Source organism: Solanum verrucosum, unplaced genomic scaffold (genome assembly GCF_900185275.1).
Source record: "Solanum verrucosum unplaced genomic scaffold, falcon-dt-bn FXZP01000268.1, whole genome shotgun sequence".
Taxonomy (NCBI): Eukaryota; Viridiplantae; Streptophyta; class Magnoliopsida; order Solanales; family Solanaceae; genus Solanum; species Solanum verrucosum.
This window is the reverse complement of record NW_026019957.1, coordinates 2,070,486-2,087,576: the sequence shown is the minus strand read 5'-3', so window position 1 is coordinate 2,087,576 and position 17,091 is coordinate 2,070,486. Positions and strand designations below refer to the sequence as shown.

The 17,091-nt window shown below is 34.4% G+C and overlaps 1 protein-coding gene, 1 non-coding gene and 1 pseudogene across 2 annotated transcripts; 2 read left to right on the top strand and 1 right to left on the bottom strand.

Moving 5' to 3' along the window:
- Positions 1-4,357: 4,357 nt before the first annotated feature.
- On the top strand, positions 4,358-8,587 carry LOC125814677 (uncharacterized). Its single transcript, XM_049494147.1, has 2 exons — positions 4,358-4,597; positions 7,800-8,587. The coding sequence occupies exons 1-2, from the start codon at positions 4,455-4,457 to the stop codon at positions 8,419-8,421; spliced, it is 765 nt and encodes a 254-aa protein (XP_049350104.1). The 5' UTR covers positions 4,358-4,454; the 3' UTR covers positions 8,422-8,587.
- A 1,269-nt stretch (positions 8,588-9,856) lies between these two features.
- LOC125814766 (small nucleolar RNA SNORD96 family) lies at positions 9,857-9,951 on the bottom strand. The gene has a single exon (XR_007442132.1). It is a non-coding gene; the product is annotated as a small nucleolar RNA SNORD96 family (small nucleolar RNA).
- Positions 9,952-12,138: 2,187 nt separating this feature from the next.
- Positions 12,139-16,803, top strand: LOC125814640 (TMV resistance protein N-like; annotated as a pseudogene).
- The last annotated feature ends 288 nt before the right edge of the window (positions 16,804-17,091 follow it).

Here is a 17,091-nt window from a genome sequence, read left to right as displayed (position 1 = left end):
CCCATAATTTCATTCAAAATTTTAGCTCTTGCTCTTCTAGCTATGGTCTTACCAACATGCACATTATACTTGTTCCTGATTAACTCTTGCAACTTGAACACTCTGATATTTAGTTGCTTAATCACTTTATCTTTAAAAACACTAGCAATGAATTTAGAGCTGCACAAGTAATTTCTAGAAGCCTTTTGACATAAATGTATTGGCATGTAAGTCTTAATAACAAAGTTATTAGTCTTCCTGTCCAAACTTGCATATAACAACCATTTGCAATTTACCTTGCAACATCTCACCCTTACTCTAGTTGGCTCATTCACACATTTTTCAATTTGAACCCTTCTCTGAATTGCATACTTAGTGACTGCCAATCTAAACTCTTTTACACTTTCAAAAACCATACCCAATTGCCACACAATCTTCTTACTGTTGGGATCAAATCCGACACTGTCTGTGGTATATTTTTTCCTTTTTGTGTTAGGCAGTTTCAACCTCATTTTTTCACCTTCTTCAAGACAACTATCATCCGTGTCAGTTTCAGAACTACAAGCATCAGAACTTGCATAATATGGTTCATCACCTCCTAGCCTTCTTCCTAAAGTATTTGTATTAATAACAGTCTCATCAAACCTAAGATCTGCTCCAGTATTACCACACGGTACTTCTTCAGTATCTGCAGGAATTCTCTCCCTTTTTTTCCTCCTTCTTAGAAATGATCTTTTCTCAGCCCTCAGTTGAATCAGCTCCTCATGAACATCACTTCCATATTGATCATCTTCAAGTAGTTCACTATCTTCATAATCATCACTCTCTCTTGACTCATCAGATCCTTTTACAGAGTATTCACTATCTTCAGAATCTGATGGATCAATATTTGGAGTTGTTGGGTTTGATGTAGAAGGAATATTTGAGGTAGTATTTAGAGATACATCTACCCCATTAAAAGCATCATCACCTACTTCATTATATTCAATGTTTTCACTAGCCCTATTTTTAGTGGTCCCTACTTTATTAAAAGTTGCACCATATTCCTCTTCAGGCAAGTGGACATATACTTCCAAAACCGCCCCATTTTGCAAATAATTACACATTGCTAAGAGAATATCATCATTGTCAATATTTCTTAAGATGCAACTGTTAGGTGGCGGGATACTAAATTTGCAATTTGGGTTATACCCTAGTTCTTTAATGTAGTCTTTAATATCAAAATATGATATTGTATCCACATCAACATCAACATATTCACTCACTAACCCACCCACATATCTTGCTTCCTTACCTTCATACAATTAGGCCCCACCATGATACAACTTTAAAGTAATGAATGTAAATCCACTCATACCTATATGCATAAACATTAACAATAATTAAGTACACGTTACTAATAAACTACAATAATTGATTAAAGAAACACACACACGCCCAAACAAATATAAAACAATTCAAGTTAAAGTCAATAATTATTGGATTTTTTTAATGTAACTATAACCCCACACACACTTTTCACACATACCCACAGACACAACACAATACTCGACATATCTTTGTCTTCTTAGAATTTGGTCTGTAATCCCACACAGACACAACACAACATATCTTTTTCTTCTTAGGATAAAGTTATTTATCTGTAACCCCACACAGACACAACACAAGACCCAACATGAAGTTATTTTACTGTAACCCCACAATACAACACAACACCTAACTCGTCTTTGTCTTCTTGTATGTTTAAAATGAGAACATAACTCACACAAATATAATACCACCCAACCAACCCATACTGAAAAATACTTTAGAATATACCATAACAACATATGTTACAATATGAATATATGAATAACAAGGTACATACGAAGTTTGATATCTAACAGTACCATAACATAAACCCTAAAAAATAAGCATGAAGTTACATTTCACTCAAAGATCGAAACCAATATTTAACAACATATCATGAACCCTACGAAATCTAAGTATAACAATAACAAAAAACAAAATAAAATAAAGAAAAAACTAACCTTTGAACTCAATCACGATTATTGATGACTTAGAAGAATGAAATCGACCCACAGATGCACGACTAAAATCGACCCACACATGCACAACTGAAATCGAACACTAAGTACTAAAATACAACAAAAATCAATTATGAGTCTGTAAATCGAATTTCTGAAATCAATGTTTTTGAAGATAATGTTCTTTCCCTTGCTCCTTTCTCACCCTTTTGGTAAAGTTAACTTGAAAAGTGATAGTTTTACTTTTTAGAAAGTTGAAAAAGTGATAGCTTACGTAAAGTGATAGCTTTTTTGAATTTTTGGGAAGTGTAAAAGCTATTTTGAACTGATAGCTTACTTTTTAGAAAGTTGAAAAAGTGGGGCCCAACGCGTGTTGAACAAAACTTTCAACCTATCTGGTTTATATTGTCACGTAGGCGAAAAAGTGATAAAAAAATAATAAAAAAATAAGTTCGGGAGGGTAATAGGGCCTTAGTAAAGATTAGGTGTGTTTCAGGGATTTTGGACATAGGCTGGGGGTACTTATGCATTTTCCCTAACATTATACGTATAAACTTACTAGTACTTCATGTTTGTGAGGCATCTCCATGTCCTTTAGCTCATCTTAATTCCAACAAAATTCACTTCTTAATTTTTAATTGTAGCCTAGCTAACTTCTCTTGAAGCTATTTAGCATGAGACCTCCTTATAGGATGTTGAGGTGATTTCTTATTAGTTGTGTCACATGTTGATGGTCTATCTTGGATGCTATCGTGAATTTTGAGTAATTCTTTAGATTTCAATATTTTTCTCAAACATAGTTATAATAACTCTAAATCAATCAATATCATAATAATTTATTATATCTCCCAATTCTTGAAACCGCCGCTTGAAGATCATCATTACTCCATGACTAAGTCATTTCGACAATACTCATAAAATAGAAAAAAATTTGAGAAAATTGTATAAAATAACAAACTATTAATTCAAATTAAATGATATAGCTATAGTTTATTTTATTTGTAATTCGCAGCAAACATCCCAATTTTTTGCCATCTGATTCGGTATACAATTAACCATTTTATACATTTCGGTATAAAATGTGTTTGTGTTTGTATAAAGAGAGAAAAAATTATATATTCAAATACAAATATATATATTTTCGTCATATACACTTATAATTATACAAATACATATCTTATTATACAAATTATAATGTTAAATGAATTTATACAAAACTGAACAATTTGTATAAAATTGAATGTATCTAGCGAATTATACAAATCAAAAGCTCCATAGCAAACATAAAATTTGCTATAAAGCGCAATTATGCAAACTATAGTTATAACATATAAATATAATTTTTATGTTTGCTATATGAAAAAGTTGCTCAAAAAAATTCAATAAAAAAACTACGTACTACATTCAAATGTCTCGCTCACACTTTCATTTTTATAATTTTTTTTCTTATGAACACTATTTTTACCTCTGTCAAAAGAATATTTGACTTTCAACCATTATAACTTTATCTTAAACATCATAATATTACTGCAAACTATTTAAAAGTTAAAATATTGTGTACCTAAGTTTATTTTAATATTATGAGTTCAATGTGGAGCTTTGGCATCACTATAGATGAAATTGGTGAGCGGTAAAGTTATATTGATGAAGTTTTACTAGAAATAAAGATTTAACTATTGATATGATTGTTATTATTTCAATTTTATTTGTGATGATTTGAAGCTTGCGAATGATTAATTTGAGTGTGGAGCTTAAGACATTGTCGTTGAAAGTTCTAAGTATTGAAGAAGATAATGTTATAATCGCAAGAAAGTGACTCTCTTCTTCAAAGTTTAACGGCAATTTACACTATTCCACAGTTCAAGGACAAATTTAACTATTTTTCACTGTGCAAAATATTGATGTATTGGAGAGGTTCCGTCATTAATAAATGAGGACATATTTGGACCAACCTTGTAATTACTAGAATATTTTTATGACGACAATTTTTCTCAACACTCGTATACATAAACAAAAACACCTAAATAATTACCTTCTTGCAACTTTTACACCTCAATCATAGATTATTCTATTTACCTAATTAATCATCACATTTTTCACAAGTTTCATAACCAAACAATTCCTCCATTTGTATTAAAACACACATTATTACTGAGTTGGTCTATGCGAGTCTATTATTAAATGAAAATAAATACTAAATCAACTCATCATCGAAGTGTATTTAAGTATATAAGCTGAGTTATAATTTAGATAAATAAAAAAAATAATAGACCGAAAAGATATGAAACTCGCGAAAAAAGTCAAGTATGACTAGGAATGTATTTGAGGGGAAAAAAAAGACATAAATTGATTCTCCTCCTCATTCTACAAAATCTTCCGTCTTTCCTAAATTGCTTCACTCCCCTAAAGAAAACTTCATCTTCAGTTCCAAGCTCCAATTTCACAAAAATGGGGAACCCTAAGAGACAATCAAGTGATAGGAACGAAGAACTGCACGCGGCGGCTCGAACTGGGGATCTTAACGCTGTTCAAACACTATGCAGCGCCAATCCTTTAGCTGTCAACTCTAGGGATAAACACTCTCGTACACCGTATGTTTTCATTAATCTCCTTCTTCAATCTTAGAACTCTCTATTGTTTATGTGTTTGTTTTGATGAATTTTGACTTAAAAACGAAATGGGGTTTCACAAAATGGGTTATTGGAGGTGGGAATTTACTATGAGGGTCTAATTCATTGATGAAACATCTATATTCGTATTTGTGGGATTCAATAAAATGATTGAAGATGTAATTATGAAGCTTTTTGATAGTGGGTATTTCTAGTTTGGGACTTAACTAAGAAAATGAAAAGGAATTGAGAGCTAATTGGGGAATGTTTCATTTGTGGCAACTGCACATTTGTACTATCCTGGCGAAAGAGTAACGAGTCTACATCCACTGGTTTAAAATCTAGGGTCCCCCGTGGAGTAGTTAAGGTGATAAGCAAGGTGGGAATGGGGTTTCGCGAGGTAGCTAAGGTGAGAAGTATCTGAGAGCTAATTGGGGAATGTTGTTTTGTGGAAACAGCACATTTGTACCATTGCGGCGAAAGAGTACTGAGTTTGCACTCACTGGTTTGAAATCTAGGGTCCATCGTGGAGTAGCTAAGGTGATAAGCGAGGGCAAAACACTTGTCGTTTGTAGAAAATCATATATTTTTGTAGGTGGGAATGTACTATGAGGGTGTAATACGTTGCTGAAATATCTAAATTTGAATTGTAGTATCTTTTTGAAGATGGAATTATGAATCTTTTTGATGGTGGGTATTTCTATAATTTCACTTTAAGGAACTTATCCAGAAAAAAAGGAATTGGGAAGTGTTAAGGAGCTAATTAGCGAATGTTGTTTTGTGGCAACAGAACATTTGTACCCATTGTGGCAAAAGAGTAGTGGGTCTGCATCCACTGATTTGAATCTAGGGTCCGTCTCTGGGTAGCTAAGGTGACAAGCAAAGGGCAAAACACCATTTTGTCGTCACCGCTAGTGTATTATTAGCTAAATTTTGATAGAAGTTGAGAATATTTGGTTTCCTGAATAACTGTTACTTTGTATTTCCTACAAAGAGGACTGTAAATCCACTAGTTTTGATAGAAGTTATACTAAGATTCTACATTATTTTACTTTTTGAGGTGTTTCTGATTTTATTTCCCACTGTATATGCTGTTTTCCTTTTGTACCTATGACTTTAGTTGTGATAAGGGACTTCTGATTAATTTTAGTTTTGCTACATTATTGACACAAAACTTTGTTTATGCTGGAGGGTGAATGTTATTCTGAATGTTTATATTCAAGTCTGAGAAAATATATAGATTTCTGCAGACGGTTTTCAAGTCAAACTTCTAAGCTGCTAGCTTTGGTATTAGAGATTAATCACATCCTTTTTTAGCATATTTGATGACTCATCCATGTAAGCTGTAGCTATGCTAAAAAAACCGAACTGTTAGTTTTAGGTCACATTATATGTCATTTTACAAACAAACTTCTCAGTAAATCTGAAGGAACTAGGAAGGCCTTAATCTTTCACAACTTCTGCTCATATGTATATTACATTTTCTGCCTCTTTTTTTTTTAACTGAGAAATCCATCTAAAGCAGACCATTTGGCCCAACTGCAGCCCCCGAAACTCGAAGAGGATGAGTCCACCCCTCTACCCTTAATAACTTAAATACCAGAGTTAGTTTGCTTCAGTTGTGGCAGGGCTTGATTCTGTGACCTAAGATACAAGTCTCCCAACCTTTGCCGATTGAGGGGTTACCCCCGGGGCAATATATTACATTTTTTTCTCTTCTACCATACTTTTAGCTTTAAGAATTACTTCAAGGGCATGACACCTGTCAAAGTGAGGCTTTCTTTACCCATTTGGATGCTTGTTCCAATAAATAATTTCTAAGGTTTGGTCTTTGTATCTTCTTTCATTTATGGAGAGACATCTAAACCTCAGCTGCTAGAACTTTATGACCATGTTTCCTGCCCCTTGAGGAGTGCTACAGACCAAAAAGAATATGTAGAATATTCGTTTGTATTACTTTTGTGTAAGTGCTAAAATTTTTAACTTGACAATCTGAAAGAATGATTGTATCGAGGTCTGCCCATGGAGATAACCTTATAGGACATCCATTGATATATGAGAAAAAACTTCATTCAATGGAGCTTACATTTGGTCTTCTCATGTACTTATGATTTTAGAAGTAAAGAAAGGAAGTGCCTAAGTGGATATATTGTAGTAATACTCAACATATGTGAAGAGTTTGGCATGACAAAGAAAGGCAATTTGTGCTGTTAGCGATTCTTAAAGGGGATCTTCACAAAGTTTTTCGGGCAAAGATTAGTCTTTTGCGATTATCACAAGCCTAAGGTTGTGTGATTATCTCTACTTTCTTAGCACCTGCTTTATGAGTGGTTTTATGCCTTTACATGTAAACTAATGCTCCAAATATATTCTGTGGCTATTGTTATATTTTTACTGGCTTGTAACATTCATTCCCCACATTAACATACTGTTAGGTGAGAAAGATCCGCTTTGAGTTACCAAGAATATTCATCATAGAAAAAATCTACTTCTTATTGCTGACTATGAACAGATTTTCTCCCTAGGTATAAGTATTGCACTCAATGAGTGCTGTTTGATGACTTAACAAAGATGTTGAGATAATAGAAAAAGAGAACAAGAGATGTACATTGGAAACTCAAACAAAATGATTCATAACACTAAATTTACTCGTGGGTTAGGTACTCGATAGAACAGTCGAGCTGGATGCAAACTGGACATTATCATTAAACTAAAATAAAGTGAAAATTTATGATACTACCTTTTATAGGTTCAATGAATTCATTTGTCTATAACTGAGAAGAAAGGATGGACACATATTGTTTTATGATATTGCTTTATCTCCATAAGTCCCCTTCATATCTGATTGGTTCTCACCACTGTGTTGTCAACACTTCATTACCTGATATATGTCTATTATCTCATTGGTCATGTCCTTTGTCCTCTGAAGATATTTTATTCAACTACTTAATCAATGTCACTTTGTCGTTCAGTTTTCAATTTCTTTCCTCCTGAGATTCTGACCCCCGCTGACTTCAATACTACCATAATGTGGCCAGTTTTGAATGTCCCTCTGTGCTTTATTTTGGTAACATCTCTCAAGTGAATCGAGTCACTTTGATCCAGTAATTTTTTATATCACTTTGCTTTACTTTTTATTTGTAAATTATCTTGCCTTATTAATGCATTTTAAAATGGTCTTCAGGCTCCATCTAGCAGCATGGTCTGGCCATTCCCAGATTGTGGATTATCTCTGCAAAAACAAAGCTGATGTTGGGGCTGCTGCTATGGATGACATGGGTGCAATTCACTTTGCTGCTCAAAAAGGTCATTTGGAAGTTGTTAGGCTTCTTGTTAGTTCTGGAGTGTCCGTCAAATCATGCAACCGCAAGGGTATGACTGCCCTTCATTATGCTGCCCAAGGGTCTCACTTAGAACTCGTCAAGTATTTGCTGAAGAAAGGTGCAAATGTTAAAACTAAAAACAAGGCAGGGAAAACCTCCATTGATCTCGCAAGCAATGAAGAAGTCAGCTCCATTTTACGTCAACCTGAAACTGCATCCTCCAAAGAAGCTCTAAATGATGAAGAGAACAAGGTTGAATCAGAATCAAAGTCATCTTCGCAGGAGGAGAAGATAGAGAGAGCTGATGACAAAGCTGCTGCAACTGAGGAAGGGGAAATTGTGGCTGAGAAAGATGAATCGCTCAAGAGAAAGGGTGATGGAGATGAAACCAAGGAGAAGTCAAAAGAAACAAAGAAAGCGAAAGTCGCTTTAAATCATCTTCTAACCTCAGATGACAACCAAGAAGATGAAGAAATTTTTTGAGAACCTCTAATAAAGTGTTACTGACATGTAAACTAGCTATTCTACTAGCAGAGTAGTTCACTAAGAGAATCTTATAGATATGTTCTTTTCATTTAAAAGAACAACCATTATGCTATCGTGTAATTTGAGTTGGTGAATGGAAACTTTCCTCCGACTATATCATCAATTTTGATTTCGATATAACACCCCTGGAATTGCAGTTCTTCCTCAGACCCTACATGAACACGGGATTGTTTTGTGCCCAGAAACAGGTTCATGTTACCCTACTAGAAGTAAGTTGTTTTTGCCAAGTGTGAAGGAAATTTAAGTCAATGATTTCAACATCTAATGCATATCTAATATTTGTTGAAAATTTTAGTAGGTTTGCACATATATATTATGTTCCGTATCAAAAATACTAGATTCGGATGAACATGCCAAGAGGCTAGATCGTCAGTGAAGTGGGTGAGTGGCTTCATTCCAAATAGCATGTGTACTTGCATTGATTTATTATGTAATATAGATTCCTAAAGGCACCCTTCTCTTTCAACAAGTTTCGCAACATGTCAAACTCCAATAAAGTTCTTCACATTACATCAAATGAAACAACGATTCATTAGCTAGTATTTGTTTACTTTGCATCAAATGAAACAACTCAATTCACTAGCTAATATTTGTTTAATCATTCAAATAGTGACTAGCATTATACCTTTTCCATATCATCCATCAAATACATGTCGTTGAAATAACTATTCAATATTTTTAATTTCTCTACCACTTTTGCTGCCTACCCATCCACCACTTCATCATATCCTCCACTTGTTTAAATTGTTGTGTCCAAGAGAACTTTGGGCCATTTTTTTTAGTTTTCCAGTGTTGCTTAAGGTCACAAATTGTCTTGGCATCCGTTTAATAGAGTAAATTCTACTGTTTAAAGTTCTTTTTGTTGTACCAATGAATCTTTCATTACTGTTTGTTAATTGAATGAATTCATTAAAGTTAAGTGGCAGATCAAATTCGAGTGCATTTGCACATACATGTCATTGAAGGTGCGTCTCGTGTTATTATTGTTGTTTATGAATTTTTCATTATAAATTGTGTTCCACCAATGCATTTTCCAGTTAAACCACATAACAAATCACTGCATAACTCTAACCAATAACCAAAGGATCCCAGAAAAGAAAATAAATTGTCTGCAAAAAATATCAGTCTCTAGGGGATAGTCTTCCTGATTGAAACTCTAGAAAAGACATGAACAAGGAACCCCTAGTGGCTTTTCAATGTAGCTTATGTATTTTTGTTAAGTACTGTTGTCAATTCATCTAAACAGCACTTGACCGTCCATAAGCACAATTCACATGAAATCACACAAGTAAGGTCATAATCCCTTCTTACCCGCTCGACTCGAGTACAACAAATCAAAGAATATTAGTTAGTTTACACTCTAATTATCAAATGGCCTCAGAATTGCAGAATTAACATCAAGGCCCTAAAAAGACCATTCAGTCCCGAAAGATGGTGTTTTTTCATAATAGATCTCCTCACAGGCCAAAATAAAACATTAAAATATGAATTTTGATTATAAAAATGTACTTCTCATGGCAAATCCCAAATAGTAATAGCAGAGATTCTGCTCTACAAGGCTATAGGATATGAGAATACCATTTTCGGATAATAAAGCAATATGATTCTTTCAAAGAAAGACTCATATACTGCTAAAAAATCAACAAAAAGGGATTAATTTCTGATGATTTTTTCACATTTTGGGTTATGCGGCTATCAAGTCAAACCCGCCCCAAATTCAAAAGTGAATCATCATGAATAGAAAAGGTTATATTTTTGAGAAAAATAGCAGTAGTAAAAAAATTCTGACAAAATATACATAACTAAGCAAACACAACTCAACGAATTAACTTACAACAATCGGAAAAAATGGATGAGTTAGGCATCATCAAAGCCGGCGATGGAAGAAGGGAAGGGACGATCTGAGGATTTTATAGATGGTAAATTGTGTTATTATTAGGTCTGGATGGCGGGCTTTTCTCAAAGCATATTAGGTCAAATTTCAATGTGGGCCGACTTTTCAGTTTTAGATATGTGTAAGTGAGTAAGGCCCTAAAGATGTTCACAACAACAACCACGTGGAGTCTGAGAAAATAAAGTGTACGTAAATACATTATATTATTACGTTAAAGTTAGAGAGATTATGACAAAATATCATAGGCAATACGATAATAATTGAAGTTTAAAGAAATAACTAGATAATAACCAAATTGAAAGAAGAAAAAATTATAAGAGTAATACTACCACTAATAATACAAATAAAAGTATAGAAAATAAGTGAGACATTGCTCAACTATCTAACTAACATCTTACTCTAATTTAGGACTCGTTTAGTACGAGGGATAAGAAATGATTAATTATAGATTTTTTTAGAACAAATTTATCTCATATTTTAAAATAACAATACATACTTATCTCGAAATTAGTTATTCTAAAATTATAATGTCATTTATATTCTATATTGCAGATAAATAACAATCTTAAAATAACTAATCTCGAATAACTTGTTTCCAACAAAACATACCTTACTAGTTTGAGAACCCATCCAAGATATAAAACCATTTTCAGCCTCTTCTTCTTTCCCAAAGGCAAAACTGACCATGTAGATTTACAACTTAATTTTTTTTAAAAAAAGATGAAGAAATTAATTTTTTTGTTTTTTCTTTCATGTTGGATACTTATATTGGACGATTAAATCCAGGTTCGCATCGAAAAATTGGATTCTAATGGCCACCTATGATTTAACACTTCTACCAGCATTAGTAGGTAATTTCTATTAACATCTTCTTCCTCTACTCTTTTCTTCTTTTAAATTAACTGCAGTTGTAGTTGATTCTTCAGTTCTTCTATTCCAAAAAACAAAGAGCAAAATAACAAGCCTTTTGAGGCTACCCTGAATGGACTTATCAATGCAAATTTGAATTAGTTACACTTTAATTTGGCTATCGAATACCGAGCTGGAAACCAAAATAACATCAATCGTTTGGATCGCCCACTTTCGTATTAAAAAAATAATGTTGCTCTGATCTGTCGTTATCTTCAATTAGGTGCTGTCAGTGACAAAGAAATAAAGTACCTTTTTTTTCTTTACAGCTTCATCTACTTGTACTTTTAGCTGTTCATGGTGTACGTATTGCTGTGGAGTTTGGATCCATTTAGGGTGCACATCAGGTGGGTCTTCTATTTGACTTCAGAGACACAATTTTTCTACATTGTTCCTTTAGTTATGAAAAAAGAATAACTGAGTTTCGTATTTTGATAAATAGTCGATAGCTTAGGTAGAAAAAGTGAATACATAGTTTAGATAGAAAACTCGCATAAATATGATATTTCAGTATATTTCTATAAACATGATATTTCAGTATATTTCTAACCATTTACTCAAGGTCTGATGGTCAATGAAATAGCTGAGAGAAGGTCAATTCAGGTGGGGAAAAAAATCTTAGGTGATTCTTCTCATCTCTTCTAGCCTATGCGGACAGAGTTAGTTGGTAGGTGTTGTCGGAGGGAAGTGATAGGAATTCCACGTAATTAGTCGAGATGTGACAAAGTTAGTCGGTCCAATTATGCAACAATGAAAATCTACCAGTTAGTCGGTCCAATAGCAATAAATCCACCCCATCTGAATGATAAACTATTATCATAACCACAATCTGTCTGATCCACATCTTCTTTTCTTTCTTCTCAAGTTTCAACTAGTTAACTGAATCAATGGCATCATTTAGTAATTCACAAAACTGTCCTCCACGGAAGTATGAGGTCTTTCTAAGTTTTAGAGGTGAAGATACTCGTAGAACATTTACGAGTCACTTGTATGAAGGTTTGAAAAATAGGGGAATATTCACTTTTCAAGACGTGAAAAGGCTAGATCATGGCGATTCGATTCCAGAAGAACTCGTGAAAGCTATCAAAGAGTCTCAAATTTCCCTTGTCGTTTTCTCGAAGAATTATGGTGCATCGAGGTGGTGCTTGAATGAACTAGTGAATATCATGGAATGTAAGGACAAAAATGAACAAACTGTTATACCGGTTTTCTATGATGTGGATCCATCACATGTTCGAAACCAAAGGGAGAGCTTTGGAGAAGCATTTTCCAAACATGAATCGAAGTATAAGGATAATGTCGAGGGAATGCAGAAAGTGCAAAGATGGAGGACTGCCTTAACTGTTGCGGCAAATCTAAAAGGATATGATATCCGTGACGGGTGAGTTAAAAACACATATTTGCTTTTAATCAAAGAGTTTCCATTCAAATGCTTGTACATTTTTTTCCCAAAAAAAAGAATGGTGGTAGATTATAAATGTTCCTATCAGTAAGAAGGCATATATAGTCCTAGAGAAAACATAAAAATCGTCATAAACTGTTTAACTTAAATCTTAATCAATCTTCTTATTCATGTAGGATTGAATCAGAGAAGATTCAACAAATTGTGGACCACATTTCTACCAAATTATGCAAGAGTGTGTATTCTTTATCTTCTTTGCAAGATGTTGTGGGAATAAATGCTCATTTAGAGAAACTAAAATCCCGGCTTCAGATAGAAATCAACGATGTTCGGATTGTAGGGATTTGGGGAATAGGAGGAGTCGGTAAAACAACAATAGCAAAAGCCATCTTTGATACCTTATCTTATCAATTTAAAGCTGCTTGTTTTCTTGCAGATGTTAAAGAAAATGCAAAAAAGAATCAAATGCATTCTTTACAAAATATCCTTCTATCTGAACTGTTAAGAAAAAAGATGATTACGTTAATAATAAGTATGAAGGGAAGAGCATAATTCCGAGCAGACTTTGTTCAATGAAGGTTCTAATTGTGCTTGATGACATAGATCATAGTGATCATTTGGAGTATTTAGCAGGTGATCTTCGCTGGTTTGGTAATGGGAGCAGAGTTGTTGTAACAACTAGAAATAGACATTTGATAGAGAAGGATGATGCAATATATGAAGTGCCTACATTACCTGATCATGAAGCTATGCAATTGTTCAATCAACATGCTTTCAAAAAAGAAGTTCCAGATGAGTGTTTTAAGAAGTTCTCGTTGGAGTTAGTAAATAATGCTAAAGGTCTTCCTTTAGCCCTCAAGGTGTGGGGTTTGTTGTTGCATAAGAAAGGCCTAACTCAGTGGGGAAGAACTGTAGACCAAATAAAGAATAACTCGATTTCAGAAATTGTTGAAAAACTCAAAATAAGTTATGATGGACTGGAGCCCGAAGAGCAAAAGATATTTCTAGATATGGCATGTTTCTTCCGAGGATATGAAAAAAAAGAAGTCATTCAAATTCTTGGAAGTTGTGATTTTGGTGTTGAGTACGGATTGGAAGTCCTAATTGACAAATCTCTTGTTTTCATCTCCAAAAATGATACGATTGAAATGCATGACTTGATTCAAGATATGGGTAGATATGTGGTGAAAATGCAAAAAGATTCGGGAGAACAGAGCAGACTATGGGCCGCTGAAGATTTCGAAGAAGTGATAGTCAACAATACAGTAAGTAGGCTAAACAATGCAGTAATATTCAATTTCTGGTTTTCATATTCCTAACACATATAGGGCAATCAACTCCAGTTATCTGTTCCTCTTGCTTCATATTCTTGCAAGTACACCATTTTAGTTGTTTACTTTAGTAGGAGAAGCAAAAGTAATATAAATTTCATAACGTGGCTAGTTCATCATGTAGCCATTTTAATTAAAGCATCCTAATTCTTTTATCTTATGTTAGTAAGCCATGAATTAGTCTGTAGCCGTTGAATATGTTTAACCCAATTTCATTCTTTGGATTAACTTCAAATTTGTACGATATTTGGATTCAAAGCTATGCTTTGTAGACTAATGATCCTTATATCAGGGGATGAAAGCAGTGGAAGCAATCTGGCTACATTACATTCAAAATCTATGCTTTAGCAAAAAAGCCATGAAAAAGATGAAAAAGCTTAGAGTACTATACATCGGTCGTTTTCATACACATGATGACACAATTGAGTACCTGCCCAACAACTTGCATTGGTTTGAGTGTATTTGGTATCCTTGGAAATCATTGCCAGAAAATTTTGAACCCAAAAGACTTGTTCATCTTGATCTCCAGTACAGTTTGCTGCGTTATTTATGGATTGGCACAAAGGTACAATTGCTGAATTCAGTTTTAGTTTTCTTTGTGGTTAAATACATAGATAGACACTCAATGTTGACAACAAGTGTTAATTAGACATCTTAACTAATCTAGTGACCATAAATACACCTTTGATTGATACAACTCGTGAGTTGTCTTTTGAATACCCCAACCTGAATTGGCAACGGCGTGAAATACAATTGCTTTGCGTTGAGTGATTTAATAACCAGCAACAGCTGTTCAAATAATAGGAAGGGGATTGGTATGTGATTTGCGAGGAGAGTAGGGGTTACTTAAGACAATTGCAACATTCAAGTGTGCACCGAATAAAACATGTCAAGTTTAAGGGGGTTTTAGGTATTCTACCTTTGTCTGAACATGTAATTTCATATAAAAGTAAACTTAAACAATTTCTAATTTTACACGTTGACTCTCATAATCTAAATGTCATTACTTATTTTTAGTCTAAGGAGTAAATTTAACACAAACGTCATTCTTTCTGTGTTTTGAATATATAGCAGCATTTTCCGTCTCTACGAAGGATAAGTCTCAACTTCTCTAGAAGCCTGATACGAACACCAGATTTCACGGGGATGCCAAATCTGGAGGGATGTAGTAATCTTGAAGAGGTTCACCATTCCCTGGGATGTTCCAGGAAACTCATCGAGTTAAATTTGAGTTGGTGTGTAAGCCTTAAGAGGTTTCCATATGTTAACGTGGAATCTCTTGAGTCTCTGAATCTACAACATTGCTCTAGTTTGGAGAAGTTCCCTGAAATCCTCGGAAGAATCAAGCCATTGGAGTTAGATATTCAAATGAGAAAAAATGTGATAGGGGAACTACCATCATCTGTTTTTCAGCACCAAGCACGTCTTACGGAGCTAGATTTGAGCTTTTTGATCAACATTATAGCTCTTCCAAGCAGCATTGGCATGTTGAAAGGTTTGGTGAAGCTACATGTGCGGTACTGCTCAAAACTTGAAATCTTGCCAGAAGAGATAGGTGATTTAGAAAACTTGGAGAAGCTTGATGCCAGCTATAGTAGGCTAATCTCGCAGCCTCCGGCTTCCATCATCCGCTTGAAAAAGCTTAAATTCTTGAGTTTTGAGAAAGGAAATACAAAAGTAGGCCATAAAGATGGAGTGTGCTTTGTGTTCCCACAGGTGAATGAAGGGTTATGCTCATTGGAATAGCTGAATCTCAATTACTGCAATCTTATAGATGGAGGACTTCCGGAAGACATTGGATGTTTATCCTCTTTAAAAGAGTTGTATCTCTGGGGAAATAATTTTGAGCATTTGCCTCGAAGCATGGCCCAACTTGGCGCTCTTAAATTCTTGAATTTATCACACTGCAAGAAGCTTAAAGAGTTGCCAGGTTTCACGGGGATGCCAAACTTGGAGACTTTGAATCTGATAAAATGTATGAATCTTGAAGAGATTCATCATTCCCTGGGATTTCTCAAAAAGCTCTGTAGATTAACATTGACTAATTGTATACAACTTAAGAGATTTCCAGATCTGTGCATTGATTCTCTTAAGTATCTGTGTCTACGGGATTGCTCTAGTTTAGAAAAATTTCCAGATATCTTCGGAAGCATGAAACTGAAGTCGGACATTCACATGCTAGACAATGTAATGAGGGACCTAAATTCAATGTATATTTCATTTCCACGTTCCTTGTCTCAGGATATCGTTTCGTTGCAGCAAGGCATGATCTCTGCTTCAGATTCCTTGTCACTAAGAGTGTTTACCGTTGTGCATTGTGGGAATAAGATCCCAAGTTGGTTCCACCATCGGGGAACTGGTAAAACTGTATCAGTCAATTTGCCTGAAAATTGGTATGTACGTGATGACTTGTTGGGATTTGTTGTATGTTACTCTGGCAACCTAATTGACACCACAGCTCACTTGATTCCCTTACGTGATGATGGGATGCCATGGATGACCCAAAAACTAGAATTATCGTCTCTTCCAAATTATGATACAGGATGTACTATTCATTTTTTCTTGGTACCTCTTGCTAGCTTATGGGATACATCTACGGCAAATGGCAATACACCAAATGACTATGGGCTTATTACGTTTTCTTTCTCCGGAGGAATGGAGGAGTATGGATTTCGTTTGTTGTATAAAGATGAACTCCAGGGAAAATACTGATGAGCATTGGAACAAGGACGAGCAGATATGATATTATCAGGTACCTTAACTTTTCATTTTCCTTTTTTATATCCCGTTCAATCCACCCTGCTTATGTGTTATTTCTGAACAAGTGTGATTCAATATGAAAATCATTAAGACACTCAAACTTGGTCTCAGATGGCAAGTAAGCACTCTAACTTTGTGTATGCATATGTAAACACCTCAACTCATGTCCACTTCAACTAATAAAAATAGATTTCTTTTTAGCACATTCCAAGTTCGTTAAAGGCCTTTTTATTATATTTATTTGTTGTAGTTTCCATAACTACTTATTCTCATGACTCTTCATTTTCCTTCTTTATTCTAGCAATAAATAA

Coding starts and splice junctions, on each gene's coding strand:
- LOC125814677 (XM_049494147.1), top strand. CDS start 4,455: ATGGGGAACCCTAAGAGACAATCAAGTGATAGGAACGAAGAACTGCAC. Junction 4,598..7,799: donor GATAAACACTCTCGTACACC/GTATGTTTTCAT, acceptor AATGGTCTTCAG/GCTCCATCTAGCAGCATGGT.